Genomic DNA, 23,601 nt, shown 5'->3' on the forward strand with positions numbered 1-23,601 from the left:
GGTGGCTGCCGCCGCCGCCGCTGGCTCTTCGCGCTCGTCGTGATCGCCGGGCTCGTGGTCGCCGGCAGGGCTGCCGCCTGGTAGCGCGATATCGAAGCTTCGATTTGATCCGAGAGCCCGTCAAATATTGACTGACGACGATTAGGCTGAGACTGCTGCCGCCCGCCGCTCCGTGCCGGGCCGCCTTCCGCGGACGCCATCTTGCTGATACCTGCGTGCTAGCCCGGCGTGCCGCCGCTCTTCGCGCCCCTCTTCGTCGCAAGAGCCAACGTGGTGGTAACTGACGATGGAAGGGGTGGAACTGCCAATTCTCGCTCCCTCGGGGGCGGAGGGATCGTGCGTGCGTACGTGCGTGCGCGTAATATGCGTGTATGTGGGGTGTAGATCTCTGAAAAAAAGAACATTGCGTGTCAGTAACGAAAAATCTGTATATAGTTTATGAAAAAAGTCGGCTTGCATTAACCAGAAAGATAACGATAACTATATGAGATAATTATGCAAGAATTATAAGAATCACATTTTGAGTCTCATAAGAACCGGGAATTCGGTTTCCTTCGACCAGGACGCATCGTTTCCTTTCTGGTTGATGCAACCGGATTTTGTTTCCACGTAATGTACATATAAAGGTGTAATATAGATTTTCAATATCGGCAGTGAATATCGCAGCAATTTACGGTTTTCAGTAACAAGAGTCGCGGGCGAGAAACATTTTCCGCGTCGAGCCATGATCGGCCGATAATTTTGCGACCGGCGGCGAGAATTTACGGATCGTCGCGCATCGGAAAGGTAGATCCAAGTCCGGCTTCACGAGATGAAGAATTCTGCCCGTTAGTCGCGCGCTGACGGTTTATTACCTTCGTCCCGGGTTATTTTCATAGAGCTCCCTGCGATGAGGGAGATCGGTTTACCTTGTCGTACCATCACATACCTGGGCGATATATATAGCTACAGATATATACCCGGCTCCGGATTTTCTTATCACCTGGGGACCGAGGGAGGGGAGTGAAGCTCGAGGGCGGAGGGTTGTCGCCATGGTTACAGAGCACACACGGGGTACCGCTGCTGATAAGCCGCTCTCAGGTGAGACGCACCGTCCTTAACAAGGCGTCGCTCCGCTATGCACAATTGCCCGGAGATACACAATGGCGTAATAGCGTAAATGGGACACGTGAAGATCGCGCCGGGTCTCAGATTCCATGCAATAAACGCGTTCCAGCGTGAGTCCAGCAGCGAAACGTAACACACGAATCACGAGAAGGTCCCGTCGATTTGCATCGAACTTGCAATGAACGAGGGGCAAGACTGATCCCTGAAATACTCCTGAAAGTTTCAGATATGAAAATTGTCCAATCTGAGAGGATTTCGCGGAGATTATATCTGAAAGACGAAAGGAGCGCGCTAAGTAATAATGCGACAAGCGCGTCTAATAAGTTCCGAGATGGGTGATTCAAGTATTGATTTAAAATGATTCAGATAAATTTTTGCAACTATCTGTGATTATAAAGATTTTGTGCGCGGGGGGCGGGGGTCTTTCACTCTACGCCTTTGCCGCGGGCAAGATTACCGAGAGAGCATACGCGGCTCACACAGAGATTAAGGCGAGACACTGCATTATCGCCAAAAATACACAAGGATGAACTTTTCCCCGGCCGTTCAGTGACTCCTCGCCCCGTCAGCTGGGCAGTGTTTTCGTACCAGAGGGACGTTATATGAGGAGCCATTTCAGATAATCCACTTTGATAAGTCCAAACGGATGCATCGTTTCGCATTTGAACAACAGGGATGCAATTTGGAGAGGAGTTTTTGCGCGCATAAATAGCAATTTCTGACGCACGTCGCGTGCATCGTAAGTTATATACAAATAAATTGCACATAGAGTGATATAAAAAAAAAGTCCAATTGCCAAGTTACAAAAAAGGATCATTGATTAAACGAAGCAGCACATTTTTTAGAGCACTCTGTAATAGGATTTTGCATTTCAAGCATTTTCCGTTGTTTCCCCAAGTTTTCTAATTGTCTTCCCTATGCGTACTTAGCGTGAGCGTGTGAGGAAAGTCGGAGGTGGTATTCACCGAAGCTCTCCGACTACAATCTTAAATCCCTTTTTATTTAAAAATAACCGATATCTCTCGGTACAACACTAAAAATATATTATGTAAAGCATAATGGCATATTTGTCGGCGAGATGCAACATGTCGGTGAACTTTGTTCCAACTGAACCTTATGTGGTATAAAGTCGGTCGATAATTGATCGGATTGAAAGTAATTGTCTCACGATTATTTCATAATCATATTCTAAATATTTTATAAGATTAATCATTTTATAAAACAATTGGTCCCTATAGAAAACAAGCCGTTTGCGGCACGCATCAGCGAAAGATGCGCGTACGCAGTCGGTCATCTTCCTCGAATTGAGTCAAATATGTCAGTTAGGATGAAAATCCACCGTGACACATTAACGTGAAATAAAATAGAAAAGTATCTACGCATAGCCGTCAGATATGTTTACTCGTAGAATATACATAATCCTAAGTTTACCATTATCGTTAATATTACTAATTGTTAACTTTAGTCGCTCTCACGCGAGGTACATCATTTGCTATTAGTTGTGTTGCTACTGACAATTTTGCTTTCGCGAACAACACATTAAATGCCGAACAACGTGCCATTTGAATGGGCGACGTCGGAAGTGAAAAGTCGATTGATTATGTTTCCTTCGGCCGAGATTATCCAAACGTGCGTGCACAACGGGCGAATTTCGAAGGAAACAATCGAAATGAATTTCACCGACACGCGTGCGTGCATGCATGCACGCGCACTGTTGACATTTCTTAGAATTACGCAAGCAAATGTTGTCAACAGAGCGTGAAGATCCGCAGCAACGTGTGTTCGTCACGAATTCTTTGGTTGAAAGATTCTTTGGTTAAGAAACGTAAAAAGAGAGTAGAGTAACGAAAACAGACAATAAACGAGACGCATATCTTAATTGCAAAGTGCATCCTAATGTTCTAGATTTCTTTCTAATGACGCTATTTTCTATTTTCACTCTCGCCCGCGATAAACATACGTTGCTAGCCGGTAGCATCATGACTAATAACAAATAATAAAATACTAGAGTCTATAAATGATAAAATGTAGCAATGCTAAAAGAATATAACGAGTGAAATAATAAAATGTACATAAATATAGAATAATAAAGCTAAGATGGAAAGAATTAGTTCGGACTTGACGACTTGACGGCTTTGAAGTAAGGCCCCTTAACGTTCCTCCGTCATAACTACCGTGATTCGCGTATCACAACAAGGGGTTCCACAATTATGCCTTACGTGTATACGCAAGGCACTTCCATTATCGTTATTTGGTTCTTTCCCTCTTTCTCCCAAATATGGTCGTTTTGTGCATTCCCCAGTGAGACATTTCTAGTACACGACGTACTCTCACTGCAACTCGACCTTCGGTCTTTTCTCGTTTAAAAATATCCTTGTACCTTCGAGGAATTCGCACTAGAAAATTATATACAGTTCTACTGACCGTAGCGCCATCGGAACTTATCCTACATTATGTACACTTCCGAGAGTACAGGCTATATATGCATATATAGCATTATCGGCTCATGCGCTTCATACACTCTCTCTAAAAAGAGGAAAAAAAAATAGAAAAAAAAAGGGAAAAGAATAATAGAATAAAACGCATGAAACAGGAGGCCACGAGATATTCGGAGATTCAGTTCAGTGTTTCATTATTTACATTCCCGTCTTGGGTTCGCCTGGACTGGTCGACGGACTACTGCCTAGAGTAACGATGTGTGGCGAGGTGAGCTGGTGATGATCCGGCGACTGGCCGCGCGTCGCGCAAGGTGGAGAATCACCGCTGATCTTAGGCGAATGAGAATCCATCAATTGTTGATGCTGCTGCTGCTGCTGCGTGATCATGTCGTAATAGAGATTGGTTGACGTAGGCTGGTAGGACACGATCCTGCTGGCGGCCTGTGCGTTACTGTAGATATTCGCGTATGCCACCTGCGACACACCGCTATGTGCCATCCGAATATCGCCATAGGTATCTGCTGGAACGATGGAAAGAAGAAATGTAAAATAAGCCGAACTGTGGTCAATCGTTGCGTGTCAATCATGAGTGAATGATAAAAAGACAATAAAATGTAAAAAAATCTGAAAAAAGTTTAACAGAAAAATAGAAAATTTAATAAAATAATAACGTCTAATAAAATATTTTCCTTTTTGAAAGATATATTGAAAGTGGAGTAACAGTTATTTCCTTACTCCTTGTATAATGACAAAAGATATATACGTTATATATATATACCTGGCTCGATTTTCACGCTGTTATTGTTATTATTATTGTTGTTGTTGTTCGTGCATTGCGCAACGCTGGCGGAGAGCGGCGTGTCGCTGGTCTTCATGCTGCTACCCTTGGGTTTTCGCTTTCGCGTCTGAATGCTATCCTTCTTCATGGTGGACGGCCTGTTAACGCCGTGCAGCTTAAAGTAAAGTCCGCAAGCGTTGCAGACAGGCTCGCCCATTGCGTTGCGACGCCAGAGTGACGTCATAGTGGTCTCACAATTGCTGCAAGCGAGACCCAACCGTCTTGTGGCGGACTGCGGAAATACGAAATCTTCATTATACACGTCGGCCGCGTATCCACGGCTGAAAGGGGGATCTCGCGACGTCTCTCTCGGGAAATGAATCCGTGTAGGGGGGAGACTGTGAAAATTTCAATTTCTCGAAACATCTACGTCTTGTTCCAACGAGACAAAAGGTCCGGGCGGACATCAGTCTCGAAAGTAAAATATTATGAGAAGAGACCATTAAAGTGTCACAAAGTCGAGGCAAGCCTTTGGCCTGGGTTTGACAAGCATTTGACAAATTGCGGTCCTTGAGATCACTCGTCACTGTCAAGAAACCACGACACTGCAATTTGTCAAACATTCGTCAAAGCTAGGTCAGAGAGCAAGCTTTTCACCGCCACTAACGATCGCCTAACGACGCGAGAGGATAGCGAGGGTGGCCGCATTCAGAGAAAGAATTAGTCACGGGAGGTAAAACCTAACTGGTGACCTAACTAATATGTAATCTCAACGTATTAGCCGCGGTAACAACATTAGCTGTTGTATGGTAAAACGCATTTTCTGCAAGGTACAACTACATTGCTCGCTGTGACTCTATTGCCCGGTATTTTAGCTCGTATAGCCGATTTTTCTCTGAATTTTTCTCGCGTAATGCCGAAAAGTCAAAATGCAGAAGTTCCGAAAAGTGGCACGATATCCCGAAAACGCAATTCCGAAACTCGGGAATCAATCCCCCGAAATATTGAGACAAGTTACATTTTCTTCCAATATTTCAGGAGATTTCCCCGGTACTCAGTCTTCGGGATTGTAACTTTTCGGAACGTCGTCCTGATTTTTTCATTGCGATACTTTTCTCGGGGATACGCGTGACCACCGAGCCGGAGGAGAGGATTAAGGTCGGATTACCGTGGTTAGAAAAGTTTCGGTGCGAGGTATCGTAGAGAGACGGAGTAGGGAAGCGAGCCACCCCCGGTCACGAAGATCGCGCGAGCCTGGAAAAACTCAACAAACACAAACAATCATTCCGGTGTGATCGGAAGAGAGCCGAAACGGCGAAACGTACTTTTTTTTACGACAGGCTGCACGTGATTTCGCGAGCGAGAGTGCTCGTGGGTATAGTGGCACCTCGAAGCTACGGCGAACACGACGAGCAGTGTGTTCTCCGCTGGGATCGCACCGTCGACGACGACCCCGATCGGCGAAGACGACGGTCGACGATCGATCTCAGCGTTCGGTGTATAATGGTATGAATCGAAGAGAACTGGATGCGACGCCTTAGCGAAGTCGAGGGAGACTCGGAATTGAAGGGCTATCATTGGCCGCTCGGGGGCGGTTTCTCGGCATGGAATTTCAATGCTGAAACACGTTCTCTGTTTCCGTTCATATCCTCCCAACCGATTGATTCGTCCCGCACGCAAATCAATCGGAATTATTGCACAATCCATGCCCACGAAGCCGCACGAAGCGATCAACCTGATGCGATGAGATGAGGAGAGATACGAGAGGAGCGACGAACCGAACCAGATAATGACGATGATAATGACGAGAATGAGGGTGTATTCCGTTAGGTGTAGCGAGAATATCTCTTTTTAATTATAAAGTTGACGTATGCTTAACCAACTTTGCTTTGTTTCCTTTATGTCGGATTCCGTAATGGATCAGCTGATTGATCGTGATTCGCATCTACTTTATCCAGCAGAGAGGTATTTTACTTTATATTAAAATTATTTATTATTTATTATTATACATTATTTATTCAAAATTTTGAATAATAGATATTTTCATTTTAAATTAAGAATTTCAGAGGATTACAAAGAATAATAGGAGAAAGAGATGTATATCGTCAAAAGAGTGAATGAAACTAAAAGTCGTAAATTTTTATTATTTTTAATATATTTATATTATATATAAATTAATAAATAATATATCAAAAAAAAAAGTTCTCGAAATTCTTCATTGTCATACTTATAAATTACACTTTCGATAAAATTTCGAACTCTTACTGTTTTCTTCTGATATCATTTTCATCGTTTTATTCTCATAAATCATTTATTTCTTCATCGTTTTCGGAGTTTTCGTTTAAACTTGAAAAGAATTCGTCAAATAAAGGTAAATCCATTTTTTTTTATAAAAAATGATTGCAAGTAAAGATTGGTAGAGGCTCGTAACACAAATGTAAATCATATCAGCTGATACATTATAAAACATAGCAAAATAGGTTATGGCATTAATAACTGTAAAAAGGATATTCTCAGCATACCTAACGGAATATATTTTAAGATATAGAAAAAGAGAGAGAGAGAGAGAGAGAGAGAGAGAGAGAGAGAGAGAGAGAAAGAGGAGATGACAGGGAGAATAAGAGAGATAGAAAAACGGAAAGGAAGAGACATTGAAAGATACATTTTATAACGAGAAAAAGAAGAGAGAGTGTGAGAGAGAGAGAGAGAGAGAGAGAGAGAGAGAAAGAGAGAGAGAGAGAGAGAGCTGATTTGGGAGAATGACACCTACCAAACGACGGTTCGATTTCTCCTCCCCGAAGCCGCCCCGACGGGCGCCACTATACCCACAGAAGCCTTTGTAGAATTCGCCCTGGTCCGCTACTGAAACAGACATGAGGCCATGCGTTAGGGGTATTTTTATCTTTCTTGCGCGTGTTAAGTGTACACTCGCGTTTAATGGTGTGTTTCTTTTCTCTTTTTCTTGCGAATCGTCGTAACAACGTCGGGTGCAACGAGAGCAGCAGGCTTTGCGGTATCACGGTCGGCGATCGGAGATTCGATCGTATGGCGATTTGGCTTCGATCTCGAACAACTTACGAACAACAACAGGACAGAACAATACGGGCGAATTTCCACATAGGCTCCTGGACAGTTTTTCTCATATCTTTCTCTCTGTTTTTCTCCCTCTTTTCTCTCTATCTCTCTCTCTCTCTCTCTCTCTCTCTCTCTGAAATGCTTTCCGTGTCTACCTCGCAGCAAATCCAGTCTGTGGAACTCAACGGTTACCGAAATAATGCGATAATTTTATCATTAGGTGGACGTTAACGTTCAATGCTTCGGTGAAGGGGCTCACCGTGAAATTTCTCAAACGATTACAAGATAGGAGGAAGAAAGAAAATGTCGAGAATCCGACGATCTCCCGAATCTATCGCAATCACGACTTCCTCGGACCGTTTCGTTCCGCATTTCTGGATTGCGCGCGTTGCGAAATCTTCCTTACCAGACGGCGTGGTTGCTTGACCAGAGGCCGATTCATTCCATTCATCTTGTGGTACAGCCCGCACGCGTTGCAGAGGTAATGCCCTGTGCCGTCCCTACGCCAAAGAGGTGTGGAAATCGCGCCGCAGTTCACGCACTCACGGCCCTCCGTATAGTACTCCGCCTCGATGCTGTGTCCCACTGTTGTTTCATAACCCATCGAATTGTGCTCGTGAAAAACCAAACAGACGGATCGCACGCACACAACGCCACGCAAATCCACACATACACGCGCCTAACAGACAACAACGCCTACTTCTCTCTTACGCTTTTATATTTAGTATCTTATAATCAGGATTGGCGAAATTTCAGACGTTTTGGATCAAGTTACCAGTGATGAAAAGTGATACTTTCCGGAAAAAAAGAAACTGGTGAAAACTGATCTTTTCTTTTAAAAATGATAGAATAAATAAGAAATCTTTTTATTGATTCCGATTCACAGGCAACCCGAGGCGCCCTGAAGTCCTAGCTGTGATCCTGTGCGCAAGAATCAACACTTAAGAAACGAGTGAAAAACGCGCAATCGTGTGTTCATATTTCCGACGAATCTTTCGATGCAGCTGTGTCAAAATAATTATTATATTTATCGTTTACCGAAAGTAGTCAGTTAACAATGGGTAATTTGAAGAATATATTAAAAATTGCGTTAAGAACCACCGTAATATTGTGCTACTTTAACATGAGGAGTGTGTTAAAAAGTGCAGGAATATGTGATAAAAAGTACACAAATGTAATCTTAAATTAGCGCATTCACGTTATTAACATACATTATCAAGATGAATGCGTTAACTTAGTAGCGTTATTTTGATATACTTCTTAACACATTTCCCATGTTAAAGTAACACCAAATGGTCCCTTTTCCAGCACAAAATAATTCGCCGTGTAGCGCTTTGTATTTCTGCGAGGTCGTCATCGACTCAGCGCAGAATCTGCGAAAATTTCCCAATTATCGGCCGGTATAATAATCACGACTAGGGATGTCCGCACCGGCTGGAAGTCGGGTTGGGCGAAAACGATCGATCTTCAAGTTCGCGAGAGAGACGCGACGCAGGCATTCGCGAGCACGACGCAATGAGCACGGGGAACCACGTCTCCGTCTCACGTGTCTCCGAGCATGGAAGCAGCCGTATCTACGGTGGCCTCTTTTTACGTGACTACTCGGAAACTATTGTTTCGCCGGCTTGCGGTGTCCCCCCCCCATTTCCATTACGTGACTATGAATATGCATAGTTTCTCGGACCGCGCAACTTAGAATGCAAGCCTATTACGAAACGCGCGAAATGCTTCGTGAAAACGCGAACGACGCGACCGCTCGCATTTCGCTCCCCCCCCCCTTCCCCCTCCACCGTTTTCCGGGCCTGACGAAAACATGGAAAAATGGAGACAGTTGTTAAGGCTGTTGTTACTAATGGGGAATAATCATCATGGAAAACTAATATTCGGCGCTGGAGAAAATGGACAAGGTCGTTTTTACTAATGGGAATAACGTCATGAGAAATTAATATATCTCACGGGCTAATATTCTTTTCAAAACCTTCCTCTTGAATACCGAAAACAATATTCGTAGTCAGATTTTGTATTTCGGATCGTCTCAGATCCATCTCCAGATGTTGCATGTATCATCTCATTGGCTACTAAGCATCTGAAGATAAACTTAAGGCGATTTTAAATATAAGATCTGAATATGAATACCGGCCTAAAACCGGATGAGATTTGAAAATAGTTGAATTAATATTTGGAAACTCGACCGGCAAAATATCGGCTCCTTCCTGTCAAAGGAAGTGAATTTGAGCTTTGAAATTGCTAAGTATGTGACGAAAACGATTAAAAATGTCAAAATTGATATAACCCTAGCTATCAATTAGCGTAAATATTTACTTAACACGGCAATCCTGCAAACTTGTACATACCGAACATACTCCAATCAGAAAAATTTCAAAGAGCAAATTTTCGCATATCTTCAGCAAAATTGAAAATCTTATAAAGATACAAAAAACTTCCATAGGAGTTCCTATGCATTTTGATGAGGATTTTCCGTTAGATACGATAAAACAAAATATCGCGCATTAATCGAACTCACATTTATACGTGAAATCCGTGTACAAGAAATACAAAAAAACGGCGTGATCGTGCCAGTGATTACGTAACAAACATTTCGAGAATCGTCTCTACGTTGTCATTAGTTCCATTATTAACGTTAATGACGATTGATCATCTATTGATTGATCCGTAATTAATTTCCTTAATTTCCTAAATTCGATCACGCTCGAACGTGCAGCAGGTGTGATCAAACACGTTCCATGCGCGACAAATGATTCCCCGAAATTATCAGCTAACAGCTACGAGTCGCGCGTCGAAACGAGTTTTCTTTCCTCTCGATATTATTTTCTTCACCTGTAGGCATGAAAGGGGTACGCTCTCACGCGCCCTGAAGCGACGCTAATTGACTTTTTATAGTTTTGTAGACCGCCACAACGAAAGCGAGAGCGAGGTGCCAAGGTCGAGTGTGAAAATCACGGGAAATACGACGGGACGAGGAGCACCGACGGGAACGAGAGAAGGAAGAACGCAGGAAGTGCAAAGGCGTCGGGGAAACGATGGAGACGGACATGACGTTATCAGAATTTCCGGCGTTCGCCGATAAACCGCGCGTCGACCAGCGCGGTCGCGCTGCGCGCCCGCGCTCCAAGAGCCGTTCGTACCCTCCGAACAAATTTCTACGTTAATCACCGGCACGCCGCTCCAAAAGCGGAGAAAATCATCGTCGCACCCCGCGTTGTTTCAAACGCTGACCGCCGGCGAAAATACGTCGGCGCGAATCAGAGATTCGCGCTGAGAAATTCTTTCTAATGCCAGAGGCTGAGTTAGCTAACGAGTGAGTGAGCGAAAGAGCGAGGGTATCACTTGACGACGTACGAAAAAAAATAAGAGAATTTGTCTCGGGTTACCCGGTGAAAAAAAGAGAAGAAAAGTAAAGCAGAGAGAAGGAGAGAAGTCGCGGAGAGGTCGGCGTACGCGAGCAGCACATCCGGCAGAAACGCGACTGGGAAGCAATCGGATATTGCATGTGGGTAAGCAAGAAGCTGCTGATGCCGTATCCGAGTCCTACGAACTCTCTCTCAGAGAGAGAGAAAGAGAGAGAGAGAGAGAGAAGGGAGGCATTGCATGTATGTATATACGCGCGGGTCGAGTTGCGTTCTCGCGCCTTCGTGACGCCACCTTGACCTACAAATAGTGCCTTGTTAATCGTCAGATTAACAATCGCCGCAAGAAATCGCGCAGACGGGCGAGAACAGTTGCGAACAAGATTTACGTCCCTTCTATAAGGATTTGATCAGCTTTTTTCACTCAAGTCACACGAGATTCTGCAGACGACGCGGGAATCATCACTCTAAGAGATTAGAAACACTGACTTTATAGTGAAAGTCAATGAAGAGTAAAATTTGAATTTTTAAGAACAAAAAAGTCACTTTCGTCATAGTTACTTTCTACTTCCTCCGAACCTTTTGTTTCGTCTTTAAGAAAGCTAATTATACGATTTCGTGTGATCGAGTTTTCTTAAAAGGGCTCGGGTAAGGGGGAAAATGAAAAAGGTGCTTTCCTACCTCAACAATAAGAAAAAATGAGATATTTTTAAACAAACGAGAAGAAGTGAGTCCACTCTTAGTCCACAGGCCATTCAAGTAGGCGCGAAGAGCGTCTTAAGAGCGTCGAGGTAGGCATCGAAATTTCGGGTAATGCAGATTACAAATTATTCGGGTAATCGCAAATTCTCCGGATTTCATTGAATCAGAATCGGGGATCGAACGCGTGGCACCATAACGGCGCCCATAACGGCGCTGTTTTCCTCGATGGAAGAGCGTCCGGGTAACGAGATATGGAAGGGCGCGGGGGGTGAGAAGGAGGGGGACGAAGCGGAGAATTAAAATGCGGGCATTGAGTTACCGCCGGACCGACACGCGAGGACGAGGAGGTCAGAGGACACGAGAATCTTCGAGATAGGAGCCCGGGGCGAATCGGACTGGGAAGCAATCGGATATTATGTAAGCAAGAAGTAGCTGACGTAGCCGGCTATCCTCTCTATGGGGTCCCCGCGTACAAAGAGCGTCGCTTCGCGTTGCGCGTCCGAACTACGTCGTTGCATGTGCATTTCTCGACCTTCACGACATCCTATCTTCGCGCACGAGGAATGTCGCAGCTCTACCGTAGAGAGAGAGAGAGAGAGAGGGAGGAAAGGTACGAGCAACGCGAAAGGGCCGGGTGAAGTAACGAGAGGCGGTTTTCATCGTCTTCGGCTTCGGACGATGATAAATCAGATCGCGGATCGTTATTTTCTCGCCGGCCGATTTCACAGTCTGATGATCGCGCCGACGCCGATAATAAGCAGCGCGCGTTATCGTCTCGCATTAATATTCTCGTTCACCTGCGCTTTTGTTTCCTTCGACCTTAATCTCTTTCTCTCTCGTTCGTTCGTTCTCGGCCCTCGGCTACCCCCCGGTAGCTTATTATTTCACCTAGGAAGCTCGCGACCGCGCCAGGTGTTCAGGCGCTGTACGACGCGCGATTGCCGCTGTTATTTACGACCTCGCCTCGTTATTCCGACTTATCTCTGTCCGATCGTTGTTGTTAAATTGCGGGAGAGAAAAACCGGCGATCCCCGTGTCGTTCGGTCTATTCACCTTCGGCCACCGTGATTTCTTTCTACTCGATCGGAGAAACAAGCTCCGTCGTCGTTGTCGGTTCTACGACGGAGAAACATCCTGAGCGTACATAGGCGAGAGAGAGAGAGAGAGAGAGGGAGAGAAAGAGAGGAAGGGAGAGAGAGAAAAAGACGGGACGAAGTAGACAGGGAGCTAAAAAAAGCCGAGTTTTCGGATCGGTCGGATTAATTTGGGAGCGGCGGCCACGTGCACGGTCCTTCAGGATGATGCACGGCCTCTCGCATCGACGTACACGGACGAGAGAACCGACGGAGACCGGCTCCCCTATATAAATGGGGTGGTATCTGGCACGCTTAAAGTTAAACGCTGGTCCGGTGGTGAACTACGGCCGCGGACGAGACACTCGAGGTCGCGGTATGTTAAAAGGCTGCGTCTCTCCTTGCCGGTCTGCCGAAATGGAGTCCGGATGGTGCACGGCATGTGTAACCGCAGACTTCGGACCCTGAAGAACCACTTAAAGTCTTTAAACCTCCCCCCCCCCCCTCGCTCTCTCTCCTCTCGTGCTCTTCCGCTCGATACATCCCTCGTAAAGATAAAAATGCGTTTCTCTCTCTCTCTTTCTCTTTCTCCTTCTCTCTGTCTCTATCTCTCTCTATGTCATTTCCTATCTCTCTTGCGATATCTGCCGGCGAACGCGTCTTAATCGCTTTAATCTCTGTTGCATATCCGATTACCGACACGATGATCGCGTTATGATATAACAAGCGATAGACGGTGAAAGGCGCGCGGCGGCAGTTTCGCGCGAGGCCTAGTGTCGAAAGAAAAACGAGAGTAAAAGAGAGGAGATCGAGAGGCAAGTGTATTCGACTCGTTTGACTGCGATGGCGAATTTCCAAAATCGAGCGTCAGAGAGAGAGAGAGAGAGAGTGAGAGTGAAGTTATCCTGAAGCAAGGAAGATATCCGGCGAGAACGGCCGACATATTCCTTCAACGAGACGGATATTTTAACGGAGACAATTTAAGAAGGAGATATTTTCGACTTTGACTCATTGAACCCCGCGCGGCGAACTTTTACGTCACACGCGGATAAAGAAGTCCGGTCGACCTCTTCGTGAACTTCTCTCGCGCGCGCGAGAGGAAGGCGGCGTTTTATCGCGGCGTCACTATTATTACCTAAAATAAATGACGGGCATAGTCGTGCGACCGTCCGTCACTCCGTACGCCTCAGACGGATCGTTAACGTTCAATGTACTCGCGGCTATCGGCGACCGCGTGACCGCGGGGACGGCTTGATTATTGCCAAAAACGGGGAAAGACAGAGCCCGAGATTCGACTCGCGGTATAATGAAATCGCCGCGATATCGACCTCGGTCGTGAACTTGAGTTTGCATAAGAGCCAAAATTAATTGCGGCCGAGCACGAGGAGAGGTGTGTGAAAGAGAGAGAGAGAGAGAGAGAGATCTCGCGGTTTTAATCGTGCCGCTTTATCCGGCAGAGAGACGATAGCGCGCAACCCTGGCTGACAGCCACGGTCGTTTCGCGAATCCGCGGATCGCGAGATGCTGGACGCATCGCGATCTCAATTAATTGTCGGTCAATTATCTCGTTCAATGTATTCCGCGCGCGATTCCACTGTGTTGTTGACAATGAGAGGCGGATAAAGGAAAGTTCCCGCGCGCTGCTTTCTCCTTCTCTTTTCCCTTTTTTCCTCTCTGCCCTCCCTCCCTCTCTCTCTCTCTCTCTCTCACTCTCTAAAATGCAATTGGTATATTATCGCTGAGGAACAATCAATAGTCACTAATAGCTATAATTACAAATATAGTACTGCAAATGAATAAAATTTCGCCGCAAAAAACCTGTTAATAGCAGCGACTGTTTTCTTTGCGCACTAGCCTAGCATACAATGCACAGCAGTGAATAAAATATATTGATATAAAACAAAAAAAATATATATATATATTTCTGCTATAAGAGACGCGTGACGGCGATGTACAGTGGAATCTGTCACCGGCGAAAATCGGCGAAGTATCGGACGAGAAAGCAGAGTGGGAGCGTTTCCACGAGAAAACTCGCGAATACTCACTGATTCGATACCGATCGATCGAGAATACCGTTTCACCGATTGAATTAGCGACATCTTCACCGATTCGATTGAAGAAAGCTCCTTCCAACGAACAAAACGCGCCGCCCGCCGGGGCACCGAGAGCGGTCTATCCTATCGGCCATTTGAATATGAAACGCGCGCTGTATATTAAGCGCGCATATTTATGATCGCCTCATAAAATTGCAAAGTCCTCTTTTTCGCCCTCCCCCTTCGTCATTATATATGCATATTCTCGCGAAAGCAGCCGCGCACACGTACAATGAACCGTGTTCGCCGCGCGGCTAAGTATCGCTTCTTATCGGCGGCCCAAGGTTATTCGCGCGCGCGCATCGTTAGGTGCGATTTTCCTCCGCGATTTTTTCACGGTGTATCGCATCGACCGGGCGTTTCGTTCCATAGGAAGAGGCGGAGACAAGAGGGGAGCTCCCTCGCGGGGGATTTCGACGCCGAAAAACACGAGCCTCGATATCCCCGGCGAAACATCGACGTCGCTTGTATTTTCCGCGAGCGCGAGTCTTGTCGGCCGTTCGTCTCTCTCTCTCTCTCTCTCTCTCTCGCTCGCTCACTCACGCACGCGCGTATGTTTCTGACATCACTCTGGGATTCGATTAGATACCTAGGTGTTACCGCGCCCGCAAACACATTACGGCGAAATTATCGTAAAGCCGACGGGCCCCCGCTAGATACAGCCCTATCGTTACCTCTGTGTATCGCGCGTAGACACAACTAGATTAGGCCTACGCATTCGTCCAACCTAGGTCATGGTCGTACCAATGCCTCTTCTTCGACAGCCGCGCGACGACCGCTCTCGCTCGCGTGCCGGAGCGGAGAGGAGGATGTCCACCAGGACGACGACGATCTTTCGACTAGCGGGACTCAAGCTCGCGAAATCGTAGACGCGACGAAAATCTACTTGGAACTCGAGAGTCTCTCCATCTCTCTCTCTTTCTCTCTCTCTCTCTCTTTTTCTCTACCGTACGACAAGCGAACGACGATCGCTTCCACGAGGGCGAACACGCCGCGATAATTTGCGGCGAAATTTCGTTTAACTCAATCGATTGGTAAAACCTTTTTCTTCGGCGGCATTTCCGTATAAATGTTAATCGCACCGAGCGGATCTCGACTGGAAAGGGTTGGAGATGAACGCTGCGACCCGAATCGGCGAAAGATCGCGAACTGAGAGGCGTAGATGCGTTGTTAAATGCGCATGACCGATTGCGGACTCGGAAAAGAGTTCATTGTATTTATTAGCTAATCTGCCGACGAGGCAGGCCAATAAAACACAACAAAAGCGCGAATCCATATCACGGGATTCTCATTTACAAAGTCGACGTGTCACCGATCAGCAGCCAACGACCCGTCGCGAGCGATAAATCTTTCGTCTTGCCTGATAACGATGGAAATTCGTACGATATCGCCGTCACCTATTCCATTTGATCGTCCGCCACATTTCCATGTGCCGTGTCATTTCCCGCGGTTCTCCGATTCCCCAGGCTCGACTTCGGAGGACGAACGAGACGGTGAGAACGAGAAACGAAGAAGTGAAAAAGAGAAGGAATGACGACGACGAAGAAGCGATCAACTCGGGCGGTAACATGGTAGGCCTACGAGGCCTATACACTTTTCTCGCTTAAACCCGGTCGTACCAAACTCCGATTAAGCTGAGCGACGATTAACTTGTAGGATTGCAATATTGAAATTTCAATATTCTCTTCTTTCTCAATTTCTTGTGCGGCAGAAATTTCAGTCGGCGACTGTGTAAGAGTTAATCGCCGCTTATTGCTTGATCGGAGTTTGATGCAACCGCGTCTTACTTCCTCTTTCCACGTTTCGCGCGAGACGTTATATTACAGTCCTAATTCCTTCATTATTCAGAAAAAAAGTTGGACCCGTCTGACCACTCCTACGTAGAAAGAAGTACTGGATTCAAGTAAATAATTACAGTATTCCTTAGCAAACTTTTAATCGAATCAAATAACGGTGCTTGTGATTCAAGTGAAACATTTCCCAAATAAATTATCCAAGTAAAAGATTTACTCGATCGAAATAAAATTACTTAATCCAAGTGAAAATCTGCTAAGCAGCATTGGAATAATTATTTACTTGAAAATAAACTTGATAATTCCATAAAAACCCCTAAAACGTCAAATATCACGATTCTTATCGATCTTCATCGTGACCGAGAGACCCATGATGTTACTTCAAGATCTGCCAAGATCGCGGGTGTTATTCTCATGGTTAGCTTCGTCCGAGTTTTCTCCTTTCTTCGTTGGTCAAATCGACGCGGCGACGAACATTTCGACAGCATCCACGAGTACTTACGCGTCGTTCTCGAAAAAAGTTGCGCATGAAATATCGTCCTGAGGAGGGACACGGTGGGCAGGCAGCGAGGACCGAAAAGTAAGGGGAAACTGTAACGCGATATTCGAGTCGTCCGCCGGGACGACTCTAATTTAGTGTCGTGGAATGAATTAGTCAAAACTACTATGGCTATCGGCGGCCACACGGGTGTACGTGGCTATAAGCCCGATCTCGCCCTCGAATTGGATTTTCCCCACGACCGACGGATCATCGAATCCTACTCTTCGTTATTTACGACGGCCGTAACGCGACACGCGAGTTTCGGTTCACGTCGATTTGTCACTTGCTACGAAGAAGCACTCACGCGTCCCTCCCTCCTAGGTTCCTTCAATGAAAAAAAAATATCCCACAATTCCTCTAAATACTCTCTCAAACGTAGACTCGTTTTACATTTACATTCGGTAATTCATTCGATTGAAATTAAAATGTCACCGCGTTCTAGTGAGTATTTCTTCAGGTTATTGGCATAAATCGGCAAAAGCACTGCTTGATTCAAGATCACGGAAGCAGGTGACAATAACGTTTACTTGATTCCAGCATCTCCTTTCCCGCGTGCGGGCAGCTTCTCACAACTCGCGCGAAAATTGACGGAAAGGTCGCGCGTTCTAAGGTGAAATTGTCGCGAGCGTGCCGTCCGAGATGAGATTTCCCGGGGTCTTTGCTGTAGGTGACGAGACCAAATGCGAGCGGTGCCACACGAGATGGGTCTTGTGTACACGCAACACGCCCACCGATCTCGCGCTTTGACGATATCCACGACAGCGTGACCACGCACGTCGTTGCAGCAGCAGCAGAAACGGTCCCACCTAGTGTGGTGTTTAGCGCCGGCGCTCATTTATTTCTGTATACGGTCGCAGATGCGCTCGTCGAAGGATCGCCGGTTCAAAGAAGACCGCCCACTTCAGGGGCGGCAGACACGCCGCAGAACGTAGGAAGGGTCTCTGCTTTCCTCGAAAGGACCGACGGAATCGTCCGATCGCTCACCTACAGTTCACCTAGCCGATAAAGAAAATCCAGCCGCGCGCGCGTGCGCATTTTTCTTCCCTTCCGACTGTGTCTTGTCATCGTCGGTCCTCCGATTGGAAAACGCTGTGAATTACGCGCGGTTCGATCGTGTCTCGTTCGAGGGGATCCAAATGCCGCGAGACTGAGAGACTAAAAGTGTCTCTCGGAGATGACTTAATAAAGACGCTCGGTGATGAAATAGGGAAGGATAACGTATCGTTATCGTAGGAGTGCGCGTGCGGAAATCGTACACATCGTCGCGCGATTCGCGCCCGTTATCGCGACTACGCTCCGGTAGATTCTCGTAATTCTCGCCGGGAACACGAATCGCCGCGATTGGATAATCGAGATCGTGAGAACACGCGAGTGGCCGGAGAACGGCGCGAGACGGCCGCGTGCGAATCCTCGTTGATTTAACAAAGGAACTCATCTTTCTCGCTATCTCTACTCGGAGCCCCCGAAAGTCCGCGACTGTGAAGCTGAAGAGATATCGAAACTTCTCGGAGTGGAATCTCACTCAAAAGGCAGAAAAATCACCAGGGATATCAGAAAACGAGCTCTGTCTCTGTGATTGAGAACATTCATGTGAACGGTAAAACTCAGCCGAGACGATCGGGAACAACTGACCGAGCGGAAGCCTCCTCTCCCTGCAACCGAGTCTTCCTCTTCTGTCCTCGGGAGAAAATTCCGCCAACGGAATTGTTTTTTCCGTGCGCCGAGTCAGAATCCACTCTAAGCTCGAGCGAAACATTCGTTCGAGTGCGGCTTCGAGTGGCGGTATTTTCACCGGGTGATCGAGTGAAAATACCGCCACTTCTCGCTCGTTTTGAGTGAGATTTCACTCGGAGAAATTCCGAGGCTACAATTCGTTATTCGTCATCAACAAGTAGATCACCCGCTGAAAGTTCGCGGTGAGACAGCGTAATCCGTGCGATCCGGCTGGATTTCTTCGTTAACCCCCCGGTGCGCACGGCGACCTCACCGGGCAGGATTCGAGAAACCGCGCTGCTCGCTGATAATTAACACGGGAAAGGAAAATAGACACTCACTTGGCAAGCCCGCAGCGGTGCTGAGCTGATGCTGCGTTGTCGCGGGGTTAACGGTCTGCCGCCTCGACGGTGTGCCGTATTGCGGGGTCAGCTGATCGTTCGTCGGAGACGCATACGACCAACTGGCGTCGGCGGTGCCGCCGGGAGTTCCTGCTTGCTGAGTCGTGTACGGCGGACTGTAACGAAAACTCGACCGAGCGCCAAAAGGCTGTGACGAGAAGGCCGGCAATGACTGATGAGGCACCGTAGCTGAGGACTTGCTGTTGCTGTAATCCTCCGAAATCGGTAGCCCGGGGCTCAGGCCTGTAATCGCAAATAAAAGTCCGGTAAGAAAGAATCAAGACGACGAAAGAAATATACACCTGTCCCTTTAACCGCAGCCTTTCTCTTTTATTCAAAGATTATCTAAAGATCCTCGAGCCGAAGAGCGCAATAAATAAATGCGCCTCCATCTTTCGGCAACTTGGTCTAACAACGACAAAGGGCTCGGAGAGGACTTTCATCGTCCTTAAATATTTTCTCGAGACGGCGCATTGTGTCGGCGCGACATGTTGGCGCGACTCGTCGGTGAAACTATTGTCGAACGGCATTATGCACAGGACCGAGTAATTTGTTCCGACACAATGAGTTCCCGAAAGCCGTGTTTTTAAGGATGAGCAACGCGAGACGAAAGCGTCGCTTGTTAAGAATGCTGTCAGAGACAAGAAACATTGGTACGTCAGAAACGTACGTCCGGTTGAGTAAGTCGAACGTAAGTCGTACTTTATCGGATCATTATCTTGTGACCGATACTTACCCTGAGTGTTCCAAAGCTGAGGCGACGAGGCTAGCTCCGTCGGGCTGCTCGTCATGTAGGGGAGCGTGTAGGTTCCTCCGGTCCCCGCTCCGGTGCCCATACCGCTGCTCATCGACCGGTACAATGACGAACTGTAACAAGGAAATCGACATATTGGAAAAGAAAGGGACGAGAGGGAGGAGTCTCCGATTTCGCGACGGATTCTGGTACCTCGAACGAGATCGGAAATCGCGAGAACGTTGAGATTCTTCTCGTCCAAGGCGCGGATTTCAAGAGAATCCTGCCGTTGGCGTCGAGGATGCCCGAAGAAAACACAAATTATATGCTCGATCACTAATAATAAACTCGACCGAGTCAATAGCAACGGGCTTGCGTGCCTCATGTTTCGCGTGTGGATCACGCCTCGCGAGTAAATACGCCCCTACCCAGGGGACTTGAATCGCGCGGCTCTGCGTCGCGCGAATCGACCGTCCGAATCGACTCGATCGATGCCCTGGAGAGTCGTTCTTCCTTGCACGCGAGACGCGCCTATTTCGAGTGTCAGCTCCGAGGCGACGAAATGACGCTACCGAATAAAAATATGCAGCGAGAAAAAAATCGATCGAATTTACCTAATAATAATCATTTTTATTTACCCGGAAGAACCTCTTTATTGTGCAATAATAAGGTGAAAGTGATCGCAGAAGGACAGATTTAAAGTAAAATAAATAACTAAATAATTAATCAGATAAGATAAGATAAGATAAGAAATATAAATTTGGATTATTTGTAAAAATAAAATAAAATTAATAACTAAAATAAATAACTAAATAATTAATAAGATAAGATAAGATAAGATAAGAAATATAAATTCGGGTAATTTGTAAGATCGCACGCATTGGAAACCGTCTTAATTCAAGTAGAATGCCGTAGGAGAAATCAACTTCCCACAGGCAGAAATTCCGTCTCCTTCAGCCAATGCTTCAAGCACGCTCGATTTGTTCATTGTCGGATAAATTCAATCGAACCTTGTTTTTCCCGCGCGAAAATACAACGCAGCGGAAATTTCGAATATTCCTCGTCGTCGTCTCTCATCGTAATGCAAAAAACGCGAGACCGTTCGACTGCGACCCGACGACGACATGAGCGATTCCGGATCAAACAACAAGATCTCGCCGTGTCCGTGGTTGATTTGCGAACACGTGTCCGCAACCGATAAACAGTACATCGCCGACGGAATCAGCGTGCCATGTCGAGGGAATGTCGGAAGTAACCCTCCTCGTGGATCGAGACTCAGGAAGAACGCGCGAATGCGGGCGCGTGCCGGAAGAAGGGAAAGCACACCCTTTCGACAGTCTTCTCTCATTCTGTTTTCCCGTAGGCGATGAGTACCGCTTAAGTGAGTCGTACGACACGGCTACTCCATTACCGTTTACCACAGACTGTGTTTATTATACCTGCTCTGACGAGCAGCTGACCGCGCATTGAGAGAAATCGCACTAGAATTATAGTCATTTTCGGCAATTCAACCGTATCTTCTTCTGATTTTAATACAAAAAAAAAATAATAGTAGTAGTCAGAGTCGGGTAAGTTAATTTTCACTTTTAATTAAGTTAAATTAATAGCTAGTGGCCTTTTATAAAACTTAGTTACGTCAAAAATTATCTAAACTAATTTAATTGAAAATCAAATTAATATTAAATTAACTTATTAAAGTTAAAAATTAATTATGCAAAGCCATGTAAGCACGCACACATATATATATATATATATATGCTTTTTTACATAATTAACTTTTCAATCATAGATTAAACTTATGTTAAACAAAGAAAAAGTGGTTTATTATAAAAAAAAGTGCCGACTGTTTTATGCTCAGAATTCTATGCAAAAACATTAGCATTCGAAGGGACAAAAAAAAATTCTGCTGGCATTATTTTTAATTTCTCTTATTTTATATTGTAAGCAGCCCGCGCAATGATTTTAATATTGATAAATTATTGTGACTTATATACAAGAACAAGTTATATACGTTATATACATACAAGTGACTTATATACAAGAATAAGTTAATAAGTTAAAATTAATGCACTGAAATTAAATTAGATAACAGTGAATTAAAATAAATGCAGTCAAATTAACTAGTTTAAGTTAAAAGTTATTAACTTTTCAATTCAACTTTTAACTAAATAACTAATTATTAACTAATTATAACTAATTATATTACCCAATCCTGGTAATAATAATACGCGCGTAAAATTATTATCGCTGGCTATACCGACCTTTACTAGAAAAATAGTTACCCTATGATTCATTCACTTAGACGATTATAATTACAAGTGCCAATAACTTTTTCTCAATGCACTGGCTCGCTTATCTGAACAGAGTACGAAACATGACGCAACAATAGAAGAGATGGGGTATCGAGCAGGAATTGAAAAAATTCGGAGAAACGGTATTTTCTTCAACAACTACCGATGTACCTTCAGACGTTTTCGACAGATGGTTAAATAATCTCCGTGAATACCATTAACTATACCGGTCGCCAAAATAGCGTCTAGACGCAGCCACGGGCGCCTCGTAATCTCTGGGAAAGTCAGCCCGAATTCCGATACCTCCGGGGATCAAGACGGTCCCGACGATGACGACGACGTTCTCCAAGGTCATTTTCCCGATATCGTGCCGGCCTACTAATTAATTAACGCGCGGTAAACGGGGCCGCCACGTCACCGATGCGCCCGCGGCGTGGCACGCGCGCTCGCTCGCGCACGTGCACTTTATCTCGGGCGCATTAACGTGTTTCAAGCAAGGTAAAGAAGCGAACGGCTTAAAACAAACGAAACCGCTGCTATACACTCGCGCGGCGCGATGTGATGTCAATACGGATGCGGCCTTGAGCGGCCGCGCGCTGCCCCGGGCACGTTTCTGCGCGCCGGTACGTGTCCGGAGGCACCTTTGCCGCCGCACCCGCGATGTCGGCCCCTCTCACATGGTATCATCCAAACTCGGCCGGTCCAGAAAAAATGATAAACAGCGATAAGCGTGCGATTTCGTCGCGGGAAAGGCGCGCGACCGGCGCGATGGATCTACGCGGACGAACGCGGGAGATAAACGGATGCGCGTAAATCGCGGAGACGCGCACGTCGGCTCGATACGCGGAGGGTGTTTCATCTATCGCGAATAGACGACATTCTCCTACTTGTTTCTCCCGCCGGCTTCGATATTTCTCATTGACGTCGACTTAACCCTAACGATACATGTCAGGTCTACGGTGTTTTATACGTGTGTTCTTTCCCCTCTTTTGTGCAAGATTGCGTGCTATACTTCATCCCTATTTCTCTATTATTCAGGAAAAAAATAGATCCTTGTTCCCGTGAGATAATTGGTTTCCTGGCGGTAACCAGTCTATAAGGACAATACACAAAAATTGGTATCAAACTTGGTAATTAAAAAAAAAAAAAGGTGCAAAAAATCATGATCTTTATAATTTTTGTGATATGGGCCTGAGAAGCCTATGATGTTATTTCAACGTCAGGATCGATCTATTGAGCTTGACCGTGCCATTATATGTTCTACTCTTCTCTTGGTAAGCAGTAAACAAATTGACTAATCACAGATTATACTTCTCACGGTTGAAGAGCCATCGACTGCGATTGGTCAATTTATTTACTGCTTATCCAAGTAAGTAGTAAAAGATATAATATTGATGATGTCAGAATGATGACAAGATTATCGAAAAGAGAGTTTTTATAGTCATTTTCCTGTTATTTCGACGTCATCGTCATTTGATGTTCTAGCTAAGTATAT

The 23,601-nt window shown here is 45.8% G+C and overlaps 1 protein-coding gene across 6 annotated transcripts in view; it reads right to left on the reverse strand.

Moving 5' to 3' along the window:
* Positions 1 to 2,092: 2,092 nt before the first annotated feature.
* Positions 2,093 to 23,601, reverse strand: part of LOC106746592 (box A-binding factor-like) — an 84,552-nt gene continuing 63,043 nt past the window's right edge. For 3 of the 6 annotated variants that reach the window (XM_014623381.1, XM_014623831.1, XM_014623546.1), the window contains exons 4-8: positions 19,819 to 19,949; positions 19,023 to 19,325; positions 7,805 to 7,983; positions 4,324 to 4,615; positions 2,093 to 4,066 (exon numbers count right to left, since the gene is read on the reverse strand). In XM_014623381.1, coding sequence (XP_014478867.1) covers positions 3,744 to 4,066; positions 4,324 to 4,615; positions 7,805 to 7,983; positions 19,023 to 19,325; positions 19,819 to 19,949 — 1,228 coding nt within the window. In that variant the 3' untranslated portion in view covers positions 2,093 to 3,743. Of the gene's footprint in view, positions 4,067 to 4,323; positions 4,616 to 7,093; positions 7,186 to 7,804; positions 7,984 to 19,022; positions 19,326 to 19,818; positions 19,950 to 23,601 lie in introns of all 6 variants that reach the window. The other 3 variants (XM_014623743.1, XM_014623645.1, XM_014623460.1) reach the window with 3 other exon arrangements.

Source organism: Dinoponera quadriceps, unplaced genomic scaffold (assembly GCF_001313825.1).
Source record: "Dinoponera quadriceps isolate SergipeBrazil2010 unplaced genomic scaffold, ASM131382v1 scaffold106, whole genome shotgun sequence".
Lineage (NCBI taxonomy): Eukaryota > Metazoa > Arthropoda > Insecta > Hymenoptera > Formicidae > Dinoponera > Dinoponera quadriceps.